The following is a 24,617-nucleotide window of genomic DNA, read 5'->3' on the forward strand; positions in this document are numbered from 1 at the left end:
CTACCGTATTTTACAGAAATGTTTTGTTTATTGAATTAACAGTTGGTTAATTCAGTAATTAACCAACTGTTTACAGTTATATTGGCTTGAAATTTTGGTACTAGTTCAGTAATTTCGAGTTCGACCCCAGTGCTTAACTGGTGCTTATTTCATCGACTCCGAAGGGATGAAAAGCAAAGTCGACCTCGGCAGAATTTTAACTCAGAACGTAAAAACGGGCGAAATGCCGCTAAGCACTATGTCCGGCGTGCTAATTTTTCAGCCAACCTTTCGCCTTAACGTTTACAGTGATATTGAATATTATTTTACTCTCAGCATTTACAATAATAATGCTCAGAATTTAGGCAACTGCTTACAGCAACTTGTATCATTTATAATATATATATAGAGTATACAGTATTGTTTAGTATTATTATTTAAACAGTATTTGCGAGATTATCCACGCGATATTTACAGTAAGGTTTAGTATTTATTGCAGTATTTTCAATATTGTTTATTTTCATAAGAGCATTGAACAGTGTTGCTTTAGTGGATTTTATTAGTTAGGATATTCGTAATAGGTTTATGTAAACACTACATAGAGATAATTCGAATTGAAAAGATTCACAGTATGTTTTATTTAAATACTGTGTTCATAGCACAGGCGTGGCTGTGGTAACTTTGCTCCCCAACCACATGGTTCCGAGTTCAGGCCCACTGCGTGGCATTCTAGGAAAATGCCCCAGCATGACCACAGTCCAATGACCAAAACAAGCAAACGCTAGCACACACACACTCACACTCTCTGTTGCAGGGTCGGAACTTAGTCTACAGACGTTTTGATTACGTACGACTGGGCAATTTTTTTTATCACAATTTCCATTTCGTCGAAGTCGATACGTGTCTTCCGATTCCACTAACACAAATAATTGATTGAGGCTCCAATACTCCGATTTCAAGACGTGGCTGTGTAATAAGAATTTTGCTTCCCAACCTCATGGTTTCGGGTTCAGTCTCATTGTATTGAACAGTATTGCTTTAGTGGGTCTAATAGTTGCGATAATCGTAATAGGCGTAGAAAAACTGCATTGAAGTAATTCCAACCAAAAAGATCCACAATATGTATTATTTAAATACTGCAAATGGTAAGAAGTTTGCTCCCCAACCACATAGTTCCGAGTTCAGTCTCACTGCTTGACACTTTGGGCGAATGTCTTTTACTATAGTTCCGGGTCGACTAAATCTTTGTGAGTGGATTCGGTTGACGGAAACTGAAAGAACACCGTTGTGTATATGTATATGTGTGTATGTGTTACTGTTTCCTTACCCTGATATCCAGGGTCGGCGCTAGGAAGTCCGGGGCTTAATTAGAGAATTGTCAGTGGGACATACAAAAGCAGAAGATTGATGTTTTATGCTTCGTGTAGTATGTCAGTCCTAGTCAAAAAAAAAAAAAAAAAAAAAGCGTTGAGAGCTTGAGGCTCCACTATTAGTCACAATGATATACTAAAAATTCATCATATTGTCCTCCGCTCGAGCATGTGCGTGGGGCCCACTCTTGGCGCGGGACCCAAGTTGAACAAGTCTGTCCAACTGGTTTAAAACCGACCCTGTTTATATCACACCGTAACGAATATCATTTACACAAGCGGCGTCTTTCGTTTCCTATTCTCTTTGAGACAAGTCTGGCCATGGGCGAAATATTATCTCAGTTTGAAACAGGTGAGTGTTGGCGATAGGAAGGGCATCTGGCCGTAGAAAATCAGCTTCAACATTTTGTCCGATCCATACAAAGATTTGTAATCGTAAAATGAAGTGACCGATGTGAGTAAGTAAGTGAAATGTTTCTTGGACATAAATAGAGGTTCGAAGAATCTTGGTTGGGTCGTCTGACATATATTGCAAGATCCCGAATGCCATTTTAACAATCTTTCGTTTTTAGTAAAAACAAAAGATTGCTTATATTATTTATTTCTTTATTGCATGTATGAAGAATTAACGTTTAAAATAAATTTTATAAAGGTTTTTATCGAACTTACAGATACCAGTAGCCAGTGTTTGTAAGCACAATGTGAATGTGTGTGTGTATATGTATATGTTTGTGTGTATATGTATATATGTTTATATACACACACACATTGTGTGTTTACAAACACCGTTTGGCTACTGGTACCTGTGTGTGTGTATATATATGTGTGTGTGTGTGTGTGTATATTTATGTATATATATATATATATATATATATATATATATTTATATAGATAGATAGATAAGGAAATCACCCATTCAGATTTTGCTAAATAGTAATTGAAAATAATACATAAATGCCTTGTTAACTATGCATCCTTGCGTGTATATATGTCTGTATACATACACACACGTACATGTATGTGTTAAAAGAAATTGATACCGGGCACTGATACCTAATCAGATTTTCTCGTGACTTTTCAGTTTTCTATTTAGTCCATATCCTATATTAGTTCGTTTAATTAATATTATTATTATTCTGCATGTAGTGTCATAATTTATTTCTCTTCTAAACAAATCTATCACATTCACCACCACTGAATGTCTTAACCTATTTTAAACTTTGCTCAAGGTGTATAAAGTGAGGGATCAGTCACCTGCTTTTTCCCTTTAATTACATTTTTTTACTCCCTCTCCCTTCTCTCATTAACAGCTTATTATAAAATACCAGCAACGCGTATTTTCTTTCTGGTGTCTTCAATTTGTTTTTTCGAAACACAGACGTACAGCGGGGTATATGTATATGAAAATACAGGCATTCTTCAACGTAATTCATTTCGGGTTACGTATTTACTGGAACTCTCCCTCTCAATTTCAGTCGATTTAGCCGACCTTACGTCGGTCTTCGAGAGAACATATTTAACTGTATATCTTTTGTAAAGCCACCTAAAAACCAATACTTAAATGGAAAAACCAAATAAAATACATGTGAAAATATGTATAAACCACTTATTAAAAAAGATATAAACTAATAAATTTATAAACATTATTTTTTTCGGTTTACGTCGTTCTTCGAGTTATGTCGCATTTCTTGGAACTAATACCAACAAATGTTGAGGTACACAGGCAGACACACACTTTTTAGAAAGAGAAGCTTGTGCAATTTGGATGCATGAATCTTATTTCAAAATGGACGGTCTCTCTCTTTCCTTCTAACCCTTGTCACTTGCTTTCTATAACGTTCTTTTTCCTCCTCCTAATTACCTTACGGCTTGTCAGGTTTCTTTCGATTTTTTCTTCAATTTCTTCCTGTTTTATTTAACGTCCAATGAATTTTGAAGAGCTAATAATAACAATAATAATTTTCTATTGTCGTTTATAGGTGTGTGTGTGTGTCTCTCTCTCTCTCCCCCTCTCTCTCTCCCTCCCCCTCTCCCCCCTCTCTCCCTCCCCCTCCCCCTCTCTCTCCCTCCCCCTCCCCCCTCTCTCTCTATATATATAAATACACACACTCACACATATTAAATAACAAACTACGTGAAGAGACGGTGACTTTTAAACATGATATTTTAAGAGAGATAATTAGGAATCTACAGTTTAACGTAAAGAAACGAAAAAAGAGGTTACGGAGCAACGTAGCTGAGTCATTTCCGAGCTCTTTATTGTTTGTGCTTCATGCTGGATGAAACGTAGTGGTTACCCGCAACTATGAATGATCACTATAACCCCCTCTCTTGTTCTCTCTATCCGTCTCGCGTCTATTTGTTTCACTGTTAATAGAGCGTTTGCAAAGAAAATAATGCTAGCTGTCATTTTCTTTTACTGCACGTTTGGACAGGTTTTCATCACCTAAATAAGCCACGAATGCCTACTTAGACCAGTGTATTTATCTCTATATTTCTCTAATCCCTTTGCCTTCATGTGTTCAACTTGAACAGCAAGCTACGTCAGCGCTCGTTACGCCCGCACTTACACGTGTATGGTTTCATTTTACAAATTAGAGGAAATAGTACTCAATAAAGAAGTTGGGTGCAAATGTTTTCTATCGGGCACAGATTATTGTTGCTACTCAGATTCACCTCAGTGTAGGCGCAGGGTGTGTGGTTAAGAAGAACCCCTGAAAAGACGCCCCCTTCTCCGAAATTTGTTTAAAAAAATGTTTTTTGTCAAAAACCCCCGTTTTCGGATACGGAGGTTCTGGAAATTTGCCAACAATCGGCATTGTTAAATCCCCCTCCCCCAATTCTTCAATTTTGACTTTTTTTCCCAACCCTAACCATAACTACAGAAATGGTTTGAAATTTTTGTCTGAATCATAATGTCCGTATTTTTCTGCATATTTTGAAAAAAAAAAAAAAATTTTTGGAAAAAGTAAAAAAAAATGAAGGAAATGGGGTTGCTAACATTGCCCCGGACAACTAAAACTTTGCGAATGAACTTGGTTGACGGAAACTGTGTTGAAGCCCCTTGTGTGTGTGTGTGTGACTATGCCATTTGACAACTGGTGTTGATTTATGTTCCTGTAACTTACTTGTTCGGTAAAAGAGCCCGATAGAATAAGTTTTGCTTGACTAAACCCTTCAAGTTGGTGCTCCAGCATGGCCGCAATCCAAGTAAAATAATAATAAAAAAAGTTGTATGTCTATATATGCATGGCATTCTCCACATCTCTTTAAGAATTTCCTAGATTGTGTTTCAAAATAAGAGATTAGGGTCCCCCTCCTCACACACAGACACAAACATATCTGGTTGGCAAGAAAGTAATTTCGGTTTTTTTAGTGTGAAATAAAGTAATTTTTTTTCATACAAAGAATGAACTTTAAACAATTAAATATTTTCCACTTTGTTTGATAACCTTTTGCCATCTTTCTGCACTCATAGAACTTCTGATCCTTATCAGCCAAAAACTGAAGCAAGTGTGATTTCAGGTCATCATATTGAAAGTTCTACCATTCAAAGAATTTTGCAAACTTTGAAATAGATGGTAATCTGATGGTGTAAGGTCAGGGTTATATGGTGAATGTGACATCACTTCCCAACCATGCTTCAGTAACTTTTTACGAGTTACCAAAAGTGTGTGTGTTCTAGCATTGTCATGGTAGAACAGGATTCCTTTACTATTAGCTAATTCTGGCTGTTTTTCTTTGGTTGCTTCTTCCAGTTTCATTAGTTGTTGACAATAAACAACTGAATTAATTGTTTGGTTCCTTGGAAGTAGCTCAAAATACACACCCAACAAATTGTAATCCCCACAAATTGACAGCATGGCCTTTTTTTATGCAATTCAGCTTTTGATGTGGTTTGTGCTGGTTCATTACACTTGGAATATGATCATTTTTGATTGATGTTATTGTAGACAGTCCATTTTTTATTACTAGTGATGATTTGTTTTCAAAAGAGAATGATTTCATTGCGTTTGAGATGCATATTGCAAATATTGATTCATTGTGTTAAGTGAATCTCTTTCAATCTATGTGGAACCCAAATATCGAGCTTCTTAATGAATCCAAGACATTTTAAGTGATTCTCAATTGTTGTGTGTAATACATTTACCCTCTCTGCAATCTCCCGCGCAATTATATGATAATCGGATTCAATTAGGGCTTTGATTTAGTCATCATCAACTTCAGTGGGTCAGCTAGAATGTTGGTCATCTTTGAGTGAAAAATCTCCAGAATGATATTTTTTAAACCATTTCTGACATGTGCATTCTGTTAAACAATCAACATGATAAACTTTACATATCTCTTTGTGAGCCTCAGCAGCTTTCTTGCCTTTACGGAAATAAAAAAGCAAAATATGTCAGAAATGTTCGTTTTTGCACTCCATGTTAAAATTGACACTAAACTACCAGCTGTTAACAAAATTACGTGCTATTTTCTCCTAAAGTAAACTAAAAGTAATGGCTATCAAATGTCGAAAGGAAAAAAACTATAACATTCACAAAAGTCATTCAAAACAATTGTAACTACTTGTGGAAAAACAAAATTACTTTCTTACCAACCCAATGTATATATGCACACCTCACCATAATCTTCACTCACCTCCCCACCGCATTCGTTATCCCCGCTCTTGTTGGCACGTGTATCATTTATATATGTATGCATATATATCTATATGTATGTGTGTACACACATTTTCTATTGTATCTATAGCATCAAATCTTCTATTGTATCATTTTCTACTTTAAGATAATACAATGAGACATGAAGGCAGTTTTGCAACTATTGGGTCATTCCATTAATATGTGCTTTTTTATATACTTCCTATATTTTTCAAAATTAAGATAAACAAAGTTCTTGTTTAATCTGAAATACACTCTCCTTCATTTTCTACAATGCTCTTCCATGTATCTGGTAGTCACTATTTGGTCTGAAAAAGGTTCATTTGTGAGACGTGGCAGCAAAGAGCACACATTCACTTTCTGTGCATGATTAGATTTAGAAAGTTTGTGAGGAACCTATTGACCCAATTTGCTGACTTTCCCGATGGTATGTAGGTGTCAATGAATGGTTGATTCACCAAATCCAAGCTTTTCTGCTAGTTCAGTTACAATGAGATTTTGTTCCACTAGGGTTTGCAGAATGTCCTCGTCAAGCTCTACAGATTTTCCAGGATGGGATTCGTCTTCTAGGCTGTAGTTTCCGGCTCAGAATTTCTGGAACCACCATTGACACTAGCTTACGCTTATTGTCCAATCTCCATATATTGCATTAATATTCCTCACACTTTCTGTTGCATCGTTGCCTTTATTGAACTCATAAAGCAAAATATGCTGAACATGTTCCTTTGTCACTTCCATTATAGCTTTGAAAAAATAACCATTAAAATCGAACTGCACTCTTCAGAACTTGCACTAAGAATAAGTACATGGTAAAATTACTGCCTGCTTTTATAGCATGTTGATGCAGGTAGTTTATCCTATCTCTCACTGACTTTTAGTTCATGCAATTGAAAAAAACCGCATTATGTATGGGATGACCCAATATGTTTAACAGGTTGTTCACTTATGCAGAAAGCTTTTGTAGTGGAGTCTCTTTTATGTTTCTCTCTCCCACCCTCCTCATTATTAGGACAGTGAATTGGTTCTTGGTATTCTGTCTGTGCTCTGAGCTCAAATCCTACCTTTCAACTTTTTAGAGTTGATTAAAAAAAAAACTACTAAGGCAATGTCGTGGATTGAGAAATCTATGAATATTAGACCAGATTCCTTGTGGTGTTTGTCTCAACTCTTTGTATTCTGAGTTCAAATCTTGCTGTGGCCTACTTTGGTGAACTCCACATGGCATGTTGGGTGCTTTTGTCAAGAGTCCACTCTGTTGCAAGTATTTGGGCAAAGCTACCAGTTTGAAGGTTACCTTCCTTCAGCCTTCTCCTCAATTTGTCATGCCCTACCTCCACTCTTTCATAAAAGATTAAAAAAAAAAAGCAAAAAACATGTTTAGTATACTTCAATGTTCTCATTGAATTATAGTAAATATATTTGTACAGATTTAGAAAACCATTTGCAGATAGTAACTATCTCTGTTGTGAAAGATCTATTTATTTGATTTGCAAACCCTTCAGCTCCGTTACTAAGAACACTTGAAAATTTATATGTATTCTCGGATTGCTGCTGTTATTCCACTAGCCTGTAATTTCAGTAAATGTAGGGCATTTCACATATGTTCTTGTCTGTTTGTGTGTGTGTGTGTGTGTGGCTGTGTGATAAGAAAATTGCTTCGTAACTACATGGTTTTGGGTTCAGTCTCACTGTGTGGCAACTTGTGCAAGTGTCTTCTGCTATAACCTCGGGCCAACCAAAGCCTTGTAAGTGGATTAGGTAGACAGACCTGTCGTATATATATATACATATATATATATATATATATATATATATATATATATATATCAGGCGCAGGAGTGGCTGTGTGGTAAGTAGCTTGCCTACCAACCACATGGTTCCGGGTTCATTCCCACTGCGTGGCACCTTGGGCAAGTGTCTTTTACTATAGCCTCGGGACGACCAAAGCCTTGTGAGTGGATTTGGTAGATGGAAACTGAAAGAAGTCCGTCGTATGTATTTATATATATATATATATATATATGTATGTGTGTGCATATGTTTGTGTGTCTGTGTTTGTCCCCCCAACATTGCTTGACAACTGACGGTGGTGTGTTTACATCCCCGTAACTTAGTTTAGCAAAAGAGACCGATAGAATAAGTACTAGGCTTCCAAAGAATAAGCCCTGAGGTCGATTTGCTTGACTAAAGGCGGTGCTCCAGCATAGCCGCAATCAGATGACTGAAACAAGTAAAAGAGTATGTATATATATATATATATGTATGTACATAACTGCCTGTTTGTTTGTCCCCTATCACTGTTTGACAACCGATGATGGTGTGTTTACATTCCCTGTAACTTAGCAGTTTGGCAAAAAACTGATAGAATAAGTACTAGGTTTAAATCCTTCAAGGCAGTGCTCCAGCATGGCTGTGGTCAAATGACTAAAGTAAAAGAATAAAGGAATATTTATTTATGTGTATGTATGTGATATGCTTAATGTGTATGTAATGCATGCAATAAATATGTAGTATTGCACTATGTTACCAAACAATTTGCTGTATTATTTGTCAAAGCTTATATTTGATGATGTTCAAACTATTATCAGTTTACTTTTTGCATTTTTTTTTGTAACTATGTGACCTATAGAAAGTTTCTTATTTTGGCCATTGGCCAACCACTGGCTGCTGTTAAATTGAACTGCGTATTGATTACTGTTGTTTATTTTGTTAGTATGTGGAGATTAGATAGTAATTAGTTGGGCCAGTGATGTGTACAAGCATTACTCTGCTACTTTTTCTTTGATTGCTAATTAAAGATATCTTTTGTATATATATGTGTGTGTATCATTTCAGGCCTACTTTTCAAGATGGCATAGTGGGTGGTCTGAAAGAATCCACTCATTCTATCAAATCTGAGGATCAAATCTTTCTCCAATGTCCATTTTGGCATGGTCTCTACAGATGAATGCCTTTCTAATGCTAACTACTTTACAGAATGTAATATGTCTGTAGGAGTGGGTCTGTGCTTGAGAAGTTTGCTCCCCAGTCACTCAGTTATGACTTCAGGCTCGATGTGTGGCACCATGTTTTCTACAATAGGCCTGGGTTAACCAGTGTCTTGTGAATGAATTTGGTAGACTGAAACACATTTTTATATATATATATATATATATATATATATATATATATATATACATATATATATATATATATATATATATATATATATATATATATAGGCAAGACCTTTGAACATTGGGCCTCACCGAGGCGATGACCACTGACCGAGACCTTTGGAAATGTGCTGTGCGTGAGAAGACCCGGCAAGCCAAGTGAGATCGTTGCCAGTGCCCCTGGATTGGCTCTTGTGCGGGTGGCACATAAGATGTACCATCTTGAGCGTGACCGTTGCCAGTACCGCCTGACTGGCCTTTGTAGGGTTTTCGAGCGAGATCGTTGCCAGTGCCCCTGGACTGGCTCTTGTGCGGGTGGCACATAAAAGACACCATTTCGAGCGTGGCCGTTTTCGTGCGGGTGACACGTAAAAGCACCCACTACACTCTCTGAGTGGTTGGCGTTAGGAAGGGCATCCAGCTGTAGAAACTCTGCCAAATTAGATTGGAGCCTGGTGTTGCCATCTGGTTTCACCAGGCCTCAGTCAAATTGTCCAACCCATGCTAGCATGGAAAGCGGATGTTAAACGATGATGATGATGATATATATATACACACACACACACATGCACACACTATATATATACATATACGCGGCCCTTATATATATATATATATATATATATATATATATATATATATATATATATATATATATATATATATATATATAAGGGCCGCGTAATGGGGACCCCGCTGAGCCCCTATTTTTACTGCATTTTAAACTGAATACATGGCATTGGTGACCAAATCTGATCATTGAAAATGAATTTCGTATCTTGAACCCTGAGTGTGTATTGTACGGAGGTTCAGTTTCTGATGGGCCGCTTAAATGGGGTCCCACTGACCCTCCTATTTTTACTGCATTTATCTTGCTCCTATGCTTATTGGTTAAACAATGGCCAGCATCAGTGCTTAACACATTTGCAGAAATAAGTTTGGGCATTCTAAATACCTTCATGTGCATTCAAATCGCAATAAAGATTTATAACAAGTACGTTTCAAGTGTGGTAGTGTAGATGTTTATATTTTGTAGTTTATGAAACCTATGTCTAGTATTCATATATATATCTATATCATCCTCGTTTAATGTCTGCTTTCCATGCTGGCATGGGTTGGAAGGTTTGATTGAGGACTGGCCTGCCAGGTGGCTGCTCCAGCTCCAACCTGATCTGGTGAGGTTTCTACAGCTGGATGCCATTCCTAATGCCAACCACTCCGAGTGTGTAGTGGGTATATTTTACATGCCACTGGCATGGGGCCAGTCAGGCAGTACTAGCATTGACCATGCTTGAATGGTGCTTTTTATGTGCCACCAGCACGGGAGCCAGTCAGGCGGCACTGGTATCGACCACTCTCAAATGGTGCTTTTTACGTGCCGTGTATATATATATATATATGTATATATATATATATATATGTATATATTTGTATCTATACTGTATGTATATATATATGTATCTGTACTGTAATAAATAGTAAATAATTTGAAGTATATATATATATATATATATATATATATATATATATACAAACACACACACACACATACACATATACACATACATGCATGCATACATGGACACAGGGCATCACCAACGGTTCAAACAACATGAAATACTTAAACAGAGTTAAATACGTAGTCAACGAGAAAAAAGGGAGAACAGGACAAGTAAGCATAGAAAGGACCCATTATCAGTTGTCGGCTGTCTATCTACTCCTCCTTTCGAGCATTCAACAACAATATGAGTCTTCAAAAACTGTTTGTCCCATAAATTCTAAGATAAAATTTAGGATTTATGGAGGGTCAAATTTAGGAACAATACTGAGTATGTATGTATACACACACAGTTATTTGTATGTATGTGTTCATTTATTTTTGTGTATATATGTGACAAACAAAATGTTAAGCAACCCACCAAATTGGCTTAGAATCAAAATATTTAAGCCAATACTGAAGAAAACTACATAACAGTTGTGTTCAAATGAATGAGCTCTTGGAGATCAATTTTATGATGAAAACATTGTCAAAAAATATTAGCTACAGAAAAACGTGGTTATCTCTCTATGACAAAAAAAGAAAGGTGATAATTTTAACAAAGTAAAATATTTTTGTCATTTTATGATATTTAACATTATAAAAGACAGCTTAGCTTAATGGTATGGTGCGCATAACTGGAATTAGAGAGGTATGGGTTTGATCCTCTGTAGTGCCGTGCTAGCCATTTTTTCCCCATTTCCGAACAGTATTTTTAACCATTCTTCTAATCTAGTTTCACAGCTAGTCTGCATTCCAGATTTACTTCAGCTGAAAGAACTCTGAGTAGAATCTTTTGGTGAAAAGCTTATCAAGAAATATTAACTACAAAAACAGTTCTTTGGCAGTGATGTAAAAAAGGTTATAATTTTAAGAAATCAAAATATTTTTGTCTTTTTAAGAATAAAATTACATTAACTTGAAAGAGTTTATCTAGATGAATATTTTTGAGAAAACCCTGTTTAAAAATATTAAGCATAAAAATAGTTATGATCCTTTTGTGATTTCATATATATTCTTGTTTTTTTTTTCATGTATTAAATCATGTACTTATTAAAAATATTAAAATAAAAACTTTCACTTATGGAAAAAAACTTATCTAATAGAATATAACATTATTTTAAAATAAAAATTGTTGAAAAATATATTTATTTGTAACAAATTTTTAAGTTAGAACAAAACTTGTGTTTAAAAAAAATATTTACAATAGTATCATCTTTTCAATTATAAAACGGTAAATATGATAATTATAGTATTAAAAGCATTACCTGGAAAGAAAAAGGTGGACTAGAATGAAAACTACAGGCACAGAATCTTAGAATATTCTTAAGTATGAGTAAAGTATAGTAAAAAATATTCAAGAACACCAGTCCTCAGTCAAATCGTCCAACCCATGCTAGCATGGAAAGCGGACGTTAAACGATGATGATGATGATGATGAAAAGAATTTCTTTAAAGTTTGCATTATCAGATAAAATATTTTCTGTTTACCATTAGAAAAATATCAAAGAAAATGGAATCTAATGAACAAATTGAGTACAAATATAAAATGTTTGTGTATATATGTCATTTTATATATGTATGTGTATATGTGTCCATATGTAGATGTGTCTATATGCAGACTCTTTTAGCAGTTATTGTTAATTTTGCTTAAATTGCTATTCTGTGATTTTTAAAATTTTGTAACATCAAATTTTTATCATGTAAATTTGCAGGCAATTAGTTCTTTTTACTCAAATTGGAAATAGTTTCCTGAGTATTCTAATTGAAACTTTTGAGTAAAAATAAAATTATAAAGGGGCATTTATTATTTTCGGCTTTAAATTCTAACTTCAGAAGCAATATTTTTAGTTTTCTTTCTTCTGTACTTTTCCAGGTTTAATTACTGCTTATTTTGTACTTTCCAGCTTCAATACTATGCACACATTTTCATTCTAATACATATATGTGTATGTGTGTGATTATATATATGTGTGTGTGTGTGTATATATATATATATATATATATGTGTGTGTGTGTGTGTGTGTGTGTGTGTGTGTGTGTGTGTTTATATATGTGCATGTGTGTATATATATGTATACACACACTCACTCAGTCACTCTTATATCGATTGGGCTTTTGCCATGCCAAGGTACTGACTTGAAGGGTTTTAGTCTATCATATCGAGTCCATTGTGTATTCTCTAAGTTTGGCATTTATTATATTGATCTCTTTGTGCAACTGTTGAGTATGGAATATGAACATAGAGCATAGTTATATTTTCAACTGGTGTCAATGTAAGATAGCCATAGAGGCAGACATAGATACACACGCACACACACACACACACACACACACACACACACACACACACACACACACACACACACACACCTGTGTGTGTGTGTGTTTTTCATTTTATGTCCATTTTTCCCTTGCTAGCATAGTTTAGACAGGTACATATTGTTGAAGTATTGTTTTAGGGTTGGATACCTTTCCTGTTGCTGACCCTTACCTGTTATTCTACTCCTCTTCTAAAGCATAGTTGCTATGTGGTTTATTTGTGGAAGAATGTCAGTGTATATCGTCATCCATAGCCCAGTAATGTTTCATGCATGATGTTGATGGTAAACCTTCACACAGGCATATTGACGGTAACATTCACCTAAACCCCTTGATGTGTACGTATCCTTTTACTTGTTTCAGTCATTAGACTGCAACCATGCTGGAACACTACCTTGAATTTTTTTTTTTTAATGAATCAACTCCAGTACTTAATTTTTTCATTTTAAAACCTGTGACTTATCCTATTGGTTCCTTTTCCAATCTGTTAAGTTGCCCCAACTTTGGTTGTCAAGTGGTAGTGTCAAGATCACACACACACACACACACACACACACACACATGTGTAGGAGAAGGCTCATTTCCCAACACGTCTGGATTTAGTTTCACTCCATGGCACCATCAACAAGTGCCTTCTACTATAGCCATAGCCCTGGGCCAACCAAAGCCTTGTGAGTGTATTTGATAGACAGAAACTCAAAGTGGCCTGTCTCGATGCTATATTCCTGGTAAGGCAGCTGCTGAAGTACTTAGCCAAAAATAAACTTCTGTCCTCAGCTTTTATTGACATGGAGAAAACCTTTGACTGGGTCCCCAGCTCCCTTATCTGGTGGTCAATGTGGAAACTAGGGAAAGATGAGTGGTTGGCGAGAGTTGTACAAGCCATGTACAGAGATACTGTCAGTAAGGCGAGGGTTCGCAACAAGTATTGCAATGAATTCAGTGTACAAATAGTAGTTTACCAAGGATTGGTCCTCAGCTATCTCTTGTTCATCATAGTCCTCTAGGCAATAACAGAGGAATTTAAGTCAGGCTGCCCCTGTGAACCCCTCTATGCTGATCTTGTTCTTATAGCTGAATCACTACCAGATAATGTACCTTATATATATATATATGCTTGTGTGTGTGTCTCTCATTTAGTTTTAATTCAAGATTTCTTGCCAATAGAGAAAGAGCCAGTTTCTAACCTAGACTCAAGACTTTTTCAATGGAAATTCAACATCAGCAGAGAATTTTTGTATGTATGTATACATGGAAATTTGCTAATTTTATGTATGTCTTCTCATGCATATACTTGTATATCTGTCAATCCTTGGATGGAAAAATGAAAGGTTACTTGTGGCACTTGAACCCACATTTGTGAACATGGCAGATGTGCTACGCTTGACATGCACACACGCATGTATGCACGTGTAAACACACACACACACACACACACACACACACACACATCATACATATCACAATTCATTTTCTGTTAACCTGAAATTATTCCAGATAATTTTGTTTCAGATTTATTAATTGAATTTTACTTTTAGTCACTGTGGTAGAAGAACTATAATGCAATAGTTACTGATTAAGAACTTTCATTCTGAATTTTTGAAATAGTGGTGGGTGAAGTATTATTAAACCTACCTGTAACTATATGTCATAATTTGCTATCAGTTTCATCATTCAACAAAATTTGGAGTAAGCTTCAGTTAAATCATTCAAATAATTGTTATATTTTTAAATCCTGATGTTTCTAAGAATAACATTATGGTTATTGTATTATGTCAGTGATTCTTATTACCAAACAGTAATGCCAATTCTGTGATGTCTGTTATTCATTTCTAGGTTGTCGTTGGATACTAATTGATGAAAAGTAATTGTGAATAATTGCTATTGTCTACTCTGTACCTTGTTCTAGTTACTCTCTATTGTCTCTCTATGGATACAGAATAAAAGGACACGAAATAAATCTGACATTACGAGACAGTTTGCTGTTTTTGTTCAATCTCTCAAGTTTCCTCTTTGCTAATAAATCTTAACCACTTATGAATTACAGAACTGGTTTTCATTGATTGATTTTCGTCTTTTCACAGATGATTATTTTTCTTTTTTAATTGTAGTGTTTTAATTAAACTACCCCCTCCTCATTTTCTTTTTGTTTTGGTTGAAATTTTACATTGCAGTTGCATTCTTCATCTGTTTAAGAAATTTAGCCATTTTCTAGGTGTAGGCATGGCTGTATGGTTAAGAAGCTTGCATTGTAACCAGCTAGTTTTGGGTTCAGTCTTACTGCATGGTGCCAAAAACCTCTACCATAGCCATGTGCTGATCAATGCCTTGAGTGAATTTGGTAGATGGAAACTGTTGTATATGTGTATGTTTGTCTTCCCCCTGCTTGACTGCTGGTGTTGGTTTGTTTACATCCCCATAACTTGGGTGTTTTGGTAAAAGGGGCTGATTGAGTAAGTATCAGACTTTAAAAAAAATTAAGCAAAAAAACAAAAAACAACCATAAGTACTGGGGTTGATTTGTTCAGCTAAAACCCTCAAGGTGGTTTCCCACTATTACTGTAGTCCAATTGGTAAAACAAAAGATAAAAGACATTCTAACTACAATTTAAACTCCCATTGATTCACTTCTTTTACTGTCTGCAACAGCTCTGCTATTACTATTTCTCCTTTGACCAATCAGGTTGGTAAGATTAAAAGCTTTTCTTTTTATACGTTTCTACCTCCACCAACTTACGCCTCATCACTGCTGTTTTGTCTGTGCCAAAGAGATTTCTCTAAAATATTCTTAACTATTTTACCTAAACCATGTGTCTATTTCTATTCACACTTTCATTGATTGCTGCCAAGCTAAACAAACCTTTTTAACCTTTCAAATTTTGATAATTAGCCATATTTTCGTCTGAATGGTTTTGGCAACGAATAAGTTTTATAACAGACCTGACTAAAAATGGAAGAAAACAATTTTAGCTCAAACATCTTTTTTTTCTTTTTTTCTGAATACTTCATAAACTATTGTTCAATAACCATTGCAGCTATTACAGAGAGAAACAAGTGCTTCTACTTGTAGCTACCTTCATAATCAATTTGTAATCTTGCTAATTATTAATGATATAAATGTCTGTATTATTTTAAAGGTCAACTATCCCTTATTTTGGGATCTCTATTACGTAATTTTTATTAATTATTACTACTTTGGATTCTGGCTTTTGTTTATCATTGGTGTTAGGAAGGGTTTCCATTTTGAAGTTGTTCATATTTTGATATACATTATTCATGCACTTGTATTCCACATGTGATTAGATACTCTCCCTCTTTCTCTCTCCTCTCTCTTGTCAATTTGAGAAAATGTTAGTGGAGAGATAATGAAGTATAAGTACAATGGAATGAAAGTTATCTGTATATAATGTGGTATTGTTTGATTAATGGGATTGTTGAAAATGTTATTCTATGTACATTAGTGATCTTCGACTCATTTAATCTTTAGTGGCTAATTCTGGTTATAATTTTTTCTTTTTCTTTTTTTTTTGAAAAATTCAAGAGCACATTTTAATCTAAATGAAATCCAATTAACTTAGTTTGCTGGAATGTTTTAAGTACTATGGCTTTTTAGTCATTGTTAGAAGTAAAATATCACTTATGTTTATAGTTATGAAACTTTTATGCTTCTTCTCTTGGAAATGATGAAATACTGTGAAAAATAAGACTGATTTTTTTTTAATTTTTTTTTTTAAATGTCAATGAAAATAAAACCTTTATAATATATTTAGTAAACGAGGTGACCACTTTCTGATACAGTGGTAATTTGTCTCATGACACACACAACTATATATAATGACGACAGGGAAAGCATTTGGTCATACAAAATCTCTCAACAAATTCTGACCCATGCAAGCATGAAAAAGTGGGCATTAAATGATGATCATGATGGTTTAAAAGGGCAGAGAAAACTCCTGCTCATTGCGGCTAAACTTTCTGCTGGTTTATCTTTGCTTTCGACTACGGTTCATTTCAAGGCTTTATGGTTTTTATCATAACTTTTGTCTTGCAATCCCTGTCATGTATTATTAGTGCAATATATGGCCATAAGCAGTCATTTAATCTAGCTGACGTCATCATCTTCAATTCTGACAGTCAACTTTATTAATGCTATCAGAGGGCCTGGGAAGTACTTTTCTTCTTACACTTCCAATATGAAACCATCACAAACACCACTTTCCCACAAGCAGTTAGTTCATTGCAGACATGAATTTGGAAAGAGTGAGTCAGTATCACAGTGAATGTGTATATAGAAAAACTATTTATTGCAACGCAATGACTATTCAGTAAAACTGTTTGATATTTTCTGTATATCATCATCATCATCATCGTTTAACGTCCGCTTTCCATGCTAGCATAGGTTGGACGATTTATATGTGTATTTAATTTAATTGCCCTTAACACACCAAATCACATGCTTTGCTTTTGTCATTTCTAGGACCATTGAATGAAATAAACTATTTCAACTGAATTTTATTCATGAATACATTTGCAGTCATAGCCCCCCTCCCCCCATCATCTATTTGAAGGATTTTAAAACTCTTTATTAACCTGCTGCTATTTATGCCTTTTATCTACTTTGTGTTCTACCTGAATTATTTCACATAAGCATCTGTGCTGGGGCCATGTAAAAAGCACCCAGTACACTCTGGATAGTGGTTGACATTGCAAAAAGCATCTAATCAAAGAAACCATGTCAATATAAATAGGGAGCCATCCAACCAGCAAACCCATGCCAGTATGAAAAACGAATGTTAAATGAGGATGACGATTATATATTTTTTTGTTATTATCAATTATTACTTGAAAAAATTGAATGACCATCAGACAAAATCTTTGCAGTGTTTAGTTATAATGTCTTGCCAGGGTCAGCTTTACCAAATTTCTTGGTAGAGTTTATTGCTCCTTGTTTTCTCCATTTGGTTGTTTTGCATAAATTTTCCTCACATGTTTGGCTGATTCTCAAAACCATTAAATGGCCAACTAAAAGGATAGGTGTAATTTGAGAACGTTAACCACCAATTCCATGCATCACCACCATCATTGTTTTAATGTTCATTTTCCATGCTGACCTGGGTCGCATGGAATTTGTTCAGGTGGATTTTCTATAGTAGATGCCCTTCTTGTTGCAAACCCTCACCTGTTTTCAGGTAAGGTATTATTTCCCCATGACAAGACATGTTTTCAGAATACTTGAAATGAAAGGTGCCACTTGCATTACAGTGAAACTTGTTTACAACTATCACATGATATCATGGCAAGGAGACAGTAACACATAGACACACACACGAGTTTCTTTCAGTTTTACCAAAGGCACTCGTCCAGGGTATCTTGCAAGTGGGATTGAACTTGGAACCATGTGGTTAGGAGGCAATGTTCTTGCCACATAGCCACACCGATATCTCACAACAACACCTGCATGTGATCAAGAATTCAGTGATCCAGTGGAATCTGATACAATACAACTACAGTAATTTATAATTATATTTCTAATTTTGACACTTGTCTGTAATGAATTTTGTAAAGTGGCTGGAGTAAATTGAATTAATGCTAGCATTTAGTTGATGGTTTATTTTAGCCACTTCAGAAAGATGAATGGAAAAGTCGATATTAGTGGGATTTGAATTCAGGACAGACAGACGCCAGTAAAATAACTGAAAGATATAGTCCAATGACAGCTCCAACACCCTTTATTATTAATATTATTATTAAAATGATAGTAATAATAGTTTCAAATTTTGGCACAAGACCAGCAAGTTCAGGGGAGGGGGCTTAGTCAATTAAATTGACTCCAGTGTTCAACTGGCACTTTGTTTATTGACCCTAAAAAGATGAAAAGCAAAGCTGAACTTGGCAAAATTTGAACTCAGAATGTAAAGATGGACAAAATGTTGCTAAGCATTTTTCCCAGCGTACTAACAATTCTGCTATAGGTACAAGGCCTGAAATTTTCTGGGAACGGGCTAGTCGATTACATTGACTCCAGTACTTGACTGGTACTTATTTCATTGACCCTGAAAGAATGGAAAGCAAAGTTGACTTCAGTGAAATTTGAACTCAGAGCATAGAGATAGATGAAATACCATTAAACATTTTGAATTTGAAATTTTACACTCTGAATTCAAATCCTGCTGACATTGATGTCATTTTATGTTGTTTTGGGGTTGATAAAAAAAAAAAAAGATACCAGTTGTATTGGAGTCAATCTAATTGGTCATGCCCATTACCTGACATTTTGAAACTTTGTATCCGTGTTAGAAATTAGAGCTGTGGATAAGCAGAATCAAGAGAGGATCAGATAAAATGTCCTGTGAGCTTTAATTACGGTTGTTTGTTCTAAATTCCAATCCCACCAAGGTTGACTTTTTTCAACATTGGTGGTGGGGTGGAGTACTTACCAGGGCTGTGGAGTCAGTCGTGGAGCCGGTGTCAGAGTTGGTAAAACCATACCGAATCTGACTCACGATCTTTATTCTTTAATATAAACCCCCTTATAGAGGCCTACTCAAAGTACAAGTGTATGCATATGCTTTATGAGATATGTAAACCACAATCACTTAATTACATAAAGAGGAGTCAGTCGGAAGTGCTAATAGTAGAGGAGTTGGAGTCAAAGTTTTTTGTTTCGACTCCACTGCTCTGGTACTAAAGTATCGGTGAAAGTACTGGGGTTGATTGTTGATTTGACTATGAGGCCTTGTGTTGGTGTTTGAAATAAATCTTCACCCACTACTGTACCTGCTACCTGAGGTGCCACCTGGACATCTCATCACTATCTATCTCTTTGGAGATACCTCTACTTCATTCTTACTCTCTCTCTCCCTCCCTCCCCTACGTGTGAGTAGCCATGTAGCTTCTCCACAATAAGAACCTGCTCTACTCCAAACTTTTCCCTCATACCTTAACATAGAGGGGCAATATCTTTCCTCTCTGGGTTTGTTGACTTGAGCTACATGGTGACCTCAGGAGTGCTGGTGGTACAGAGAAAAGTACCCAGTACACACTGGAAAGTGGTTGGTTTTAAGAAGGGCATCCAGCTGTAGAAACTGTGCCAAAGCAGACACTGGAGTACGATGCAGTCTTGACTCATTGGATCCTTGTCAAACCATCCAATCCATGCCAGCATGGGATATGGACGTTAAATGATGATGAAGTTTAAAATACAGATTCAGCTGAGGATTAGCTCAACATGCTCTGTTTGTAAGTGATACCCCTACTATCAACACAAGACATTTTGATTAATCTCTGCAAGATATCAGTTCTGAACTTAAGTGATCCACTTGGTTAAACATTAGAACTAGTTTTTTTTTCTAGTTAATTAGCATAATTGAAGATAAAAATGGTTCAAAGTCCAGTAAATGTCAATATAATAAATAGAATAAATAAACAAATAAAATATTTGTAATCTCATTGTAGTTGTTTCAAATTTTGATGTAAGGCCAGCAGATTTTTTTCTTGTTTTTCTTTTGAAGGGAACGGTTAATTGGCAACATTGATCCCCAATACTTGACTAGTACTTTATTTTATTAACCCTGGAAGGATCAAAAGCAAAGTTGATCTTGGCTGGATTTGAACATAGAATGTAAAGTGCTGAAAGAATTGCTGCTAAACATTTTGCCCGATGTTGTCATAGTTTTGCCAGTTTGCTACCTTATTGGGATCTGTTCAGTTTGGCTCACAGATTTTTAAAATTAATTTTTTTAACTAAACAGTTTGAAACTTTGTATACTTGTGGAATGACTCGCACAGAACACAGTTTACTTTGAACATTTTTGACAAAATTTAGTATTTTAGAAGTTATTTCGTGTTAAAGATGTTGTATTTGGTTAATTTCAACCAATCAATGACCTGTATTCGGTTGAAGAAAGCTACTGCTGTTTGCGATAGTAACTGAAGAGGAACAACTTTTGGGTCATCTCGACTAAATGTCTCCACTCTTCTATTTTATTTATTGTTTATTGCCTGTGTTGCATATTACACGCTTATATTTAAAATTTTTTTTGGTTCTCTTGTCAGATTAATCTGTAAACATTGATGAATCAACACCAAGAAGGAAGAAATATTATTTACATGTATTTATTCGTTTGCCTGACATTGGTGTTTTAAAATAGCTCTATAGCTATGAGTCCGCAGCTAGCTTTTTTGTTGTTGATGTATATGTAGTTTCAAAAAACACATTTTGTCAATATAAAAGTCTTTATTAGATTAAAAATAACATTATCAAAACATGAAGGTAAAACAAATAGCGTCTTATACCTCAGAAAATACAGTAATTATAGTGGCTGTGACAAGTTCGCTCGCTGGTTGCTAGTTGATAGTGTAGAAGGGAGGGAAAAAGTAAAGAATGCACAGTGCTGACTAGAAAGGATAAAGGTGGCATCATCTTCGTTTGACATACGAATAGAACAGAGTTGTGGCATTTAGTAGAGATGACCCAGAAGTTGTTCCTCTTTGATTACTATTGCAAACTGCAGTAGCTTTCTTCAACCGAATACATGTTGTCGATTGGTGAAAATTACCCAGATACGGCAACTTTAACACGAAATAACTTCTAAAATACCAAATTTTGTCAAAAATGTTCAAAGCAACCAGTGTTCTGTGTGAGACATTCCACCAGTATACGAAGTTTCAAACTGTTTAGTTAAAAAAAATTTAATTAAAAAATCTGAGCCAAACTGAACAGATCCCCTTATTGCAATTAATTGTTGGTGGTGTTATTGTTCCTATTTAATTATGAATATTTTTTCTTAAAGATTCTTTTTTTTCTCTTTTTTCCAGGCCTGGTCCTCCTGGACCACCACCCCACTTTGGACGTGGCCCTCCCCCTGGCCCTCCCCCTCGATTTCGTGGACCACCCGGTCCACCTCCAGGAATGATGAGAGGCCCACCACCTCCTGGTATGAGGGGCCCACCACCACCTGGGATGAGAGGTCCCCCACCAGGACCCGGAGGTCCTCGTGGTCCGCCTTTTGGTAGGCCGCCATTCGATCCAAATTACGGCCCTCCACCTGGAATGCATGGTCCTCATGGTGGTGGTATGCCAGGTGGCGGTATGCCACCACCCCCAGGTATGGGAGGACCAGGGCCACATGGACCAGGCCCAGGACCACATGGACCACCTGGAATGTCTCCTCATGGTCCGCCTGGTCCGCCACATGGTCCCCCAGGAATGCAACAAGGACCCCCAGGGCCACCTGGACCACCTGTAAGTTATCCCTTTATTTTTTTGTGTTGGTATTGACAATTTTGATTTAACCTTTGTATCACTATTTGATAATATCTGCATATTTTCCTTTCTCTTGAGAGTTCCCTAAAATATGTTTTTCTTGTATTTTAGAGACCCCCAATGATGCCCCCACCCAACATCCCCCCACCCAACTTTTCTGTTCCCCCTCCTGGATTTTCTCTACCCCCTCCGGTATCTAATGCCCCACCAAACTCAATAACAGCCTTGCCGTCTCAGAGCAACTCTCTTGATGTTGGAAATCAAGAGTTATGGGTCGAGACCAAAACAGCTGAAGGAAAGGTAAGCAAAAAAATTAAAAAAAAAATTTTCAAATTATATATTAGCTTTCAATTAATTATGTAGTTATTAATTAGATATTTCATCATTATCGTTATTGTTTAATGTCCAGTTTTCCATGCTTACATAGGTCAGATGGAATTCATTGAGGCAGATTTTTCAACAGCTGGATGCCCTTCCAGTTCCTAACCCTTAGCTGTTTCCAAGTAAGGTAATATTTCCCCATGACCAGATGTCTCAGATGATTGGAAACGGACACTGCTTGCATGATGGTAACATTTACAACTATCATGTGATGTCAAGGCATGCATACACAAACACACACAAATGATTGGCATTTTGTAGTTTCTGCCTACCAAATCCACTCAAGGCTTTGATGTGCCTGGGCTTAATTTAAAAAACACATGCCCAAAGTGCTGCACAGTGGGACTGAACCTTAAACCATGTGGTTTGGAAGCAAACTTTTTATCATATAGCCACATATCAACTAGCATAGAGCTACCTCCTTCAACATCCCTCTCCCTAGTTGAGGGGTTTTTGTCTTGCAAGTTATTTGGTGACCCCTGCCTGTACTGGTATCCTGAAAAAAGCACCTACTACACACTAAAGTGGTTGACATTAAGAAGATCAACCAAGCATAGAAACCTTGGCGTAGCCCTCTGGCTTGCCAGCTCTTGTCAAACTGTTCAACCCAGGCCATGCCAGCATAGAGAACAGACATTAAACGATGATGATGAGTAATAATAATAGTAAAAAAAATAATAATGATGATGATAATTTTTATTTTAAACTTTTTATAGAGTTACTATTACAATGCACGAACACGAGAATCTGCATGGACAAAGCCAGAGAATGTGAAAATCATCACTCAATCAGAGGTAGAAGCAATGGCTGCTCAAATGACTAGTCAAACCCCACCTACTGTTACCACTAATACTGTATCCTCTCCAGGGGGTACTACAACTACTGCTGCTGCTCAACCAGCTGTGGCACAAGGTAATTTTGTATTTGACAGTCAAGTGTTTTTTGTTCCTTTTTTTTTTGCATGCATTTTATTATAATTCTGTCTGTAGAGTTAATTGCTTGATTGATAAATTATAGTTTAGGTGTGGGTTAGTATTGTTTTTAATATAATTTCTTAAATGTTACTTGTATCTTGCATAAAACTATAACCTCTTTATACATTGAGATGGAGTATTAAATTTATAGGAGAGGGAACGTGATGTACTGTCTTTTTCTGGAAGCATTATGAATATTTCAAAGAGTACTTATTGGGCAATGAATTTGGGTTGTTAAGAAGTTGTCTTTGGGAACAAAAACACACACACACACACACACACACACACACACAAAGTTTCAGGCTCATGAACACCAGCATGGCTGTGTGTGATTCAGGTTCAGTCCCACTGCACCGCTGCCTTGGGCAGATGACTTTTACCATAACCCTGGACTGATGACCAAAGCCTTGTAAGTGGATTGAGTAGACAGAAACTGAAAGAAGATAATTGTGTGTGTGTGTGTGTGTGTGTGTGTGTGTGTGTGTGTGTGTGCATGTGGATTGGTGTCTGTGTGTGTATGTGGATTGGTATCTGTATGTGTTTACGTTTGTGGTCACTTGTACTTTTAACAAATCACATGGTTACTTCAAGCCTTTGAAGCCACGGGGAATAAGAAATCACTTACTTGAAAAACAAGTAACAGTTGGAGTTAGGAAGGCCTATAAAACAATGCCTGAAATAACATATTCATCCAACTCCTGCAAACATGGTGAAACGGATCTATTCTACTTATAAAACAACAGTTGGTTCACATTAACAAATTATATTACAAGGTTTTGGAAATGAGTAATTTATGTGATGTGTTAATGGGGGCAAATGCAACTTTTGTTTTTTTTTTCTTTCTTATTTTTGTTGATAAATTACTATTGTGTATTCAGATATTTTTTGTTTTATTTTATATATAGATACACTGACAAACTAAATGAATATATTTGATCATATAAAGAGATATTTCTGAGCACATTCAGTATAG

General features: G+C 36.0%; 1 protein-coding gene across 12 annotated transcripts in view; it reads left to right on the top strand.

Annotated features, from left to right (window-relative positions):
- The window catches only part of LOC106876133 (transcription elongation regulator 1), a 78,572-nt gene that overhangs the window by 16,692 nt on the left and 37,263 nt on the right, over window positions 1–24,617 (top strand). For all 12 annotated transcript variants that reach the window (XR_016242907.1, XR_016242910.1, XR_016242909.1 and 9 more), the window contains exons 2-4: window positions 21,842–22,268; window positions 22,401–22,589; window positions 23,387–23,582. Coding sequence is in view for 8 of the 12 variants with exons in the window: in XM_089356580.1 (XP_089212706.1) it covers window positions 21,842–22,268; window positions 22,401–22,589; window positions 23,387–23,582 (812 nt within the window). In the remaining 4 variants the exon portion in view is untranslated. The remainder of the gene's footprint in view (window positions 1–21,841; window positions 22,269–22,400; window positions 22,590–23,386; window positions 23,583–24,617) is intronic.

Source organism: Octopus bimaculoides, chromosome 8 (assembly GCF_046866305.1).
Source record: "Octopus bimaculoides isolate indiv1 chromosome 8, ASM4686630v1, whole genome shotgun sequence".
NCBI classification, from domain to species: Eukaryota; Metazoa; Mollusca; class Cephalopoda; order Octopoda; family Octopodidae; genus Octopus; species Octopus bimaculoides.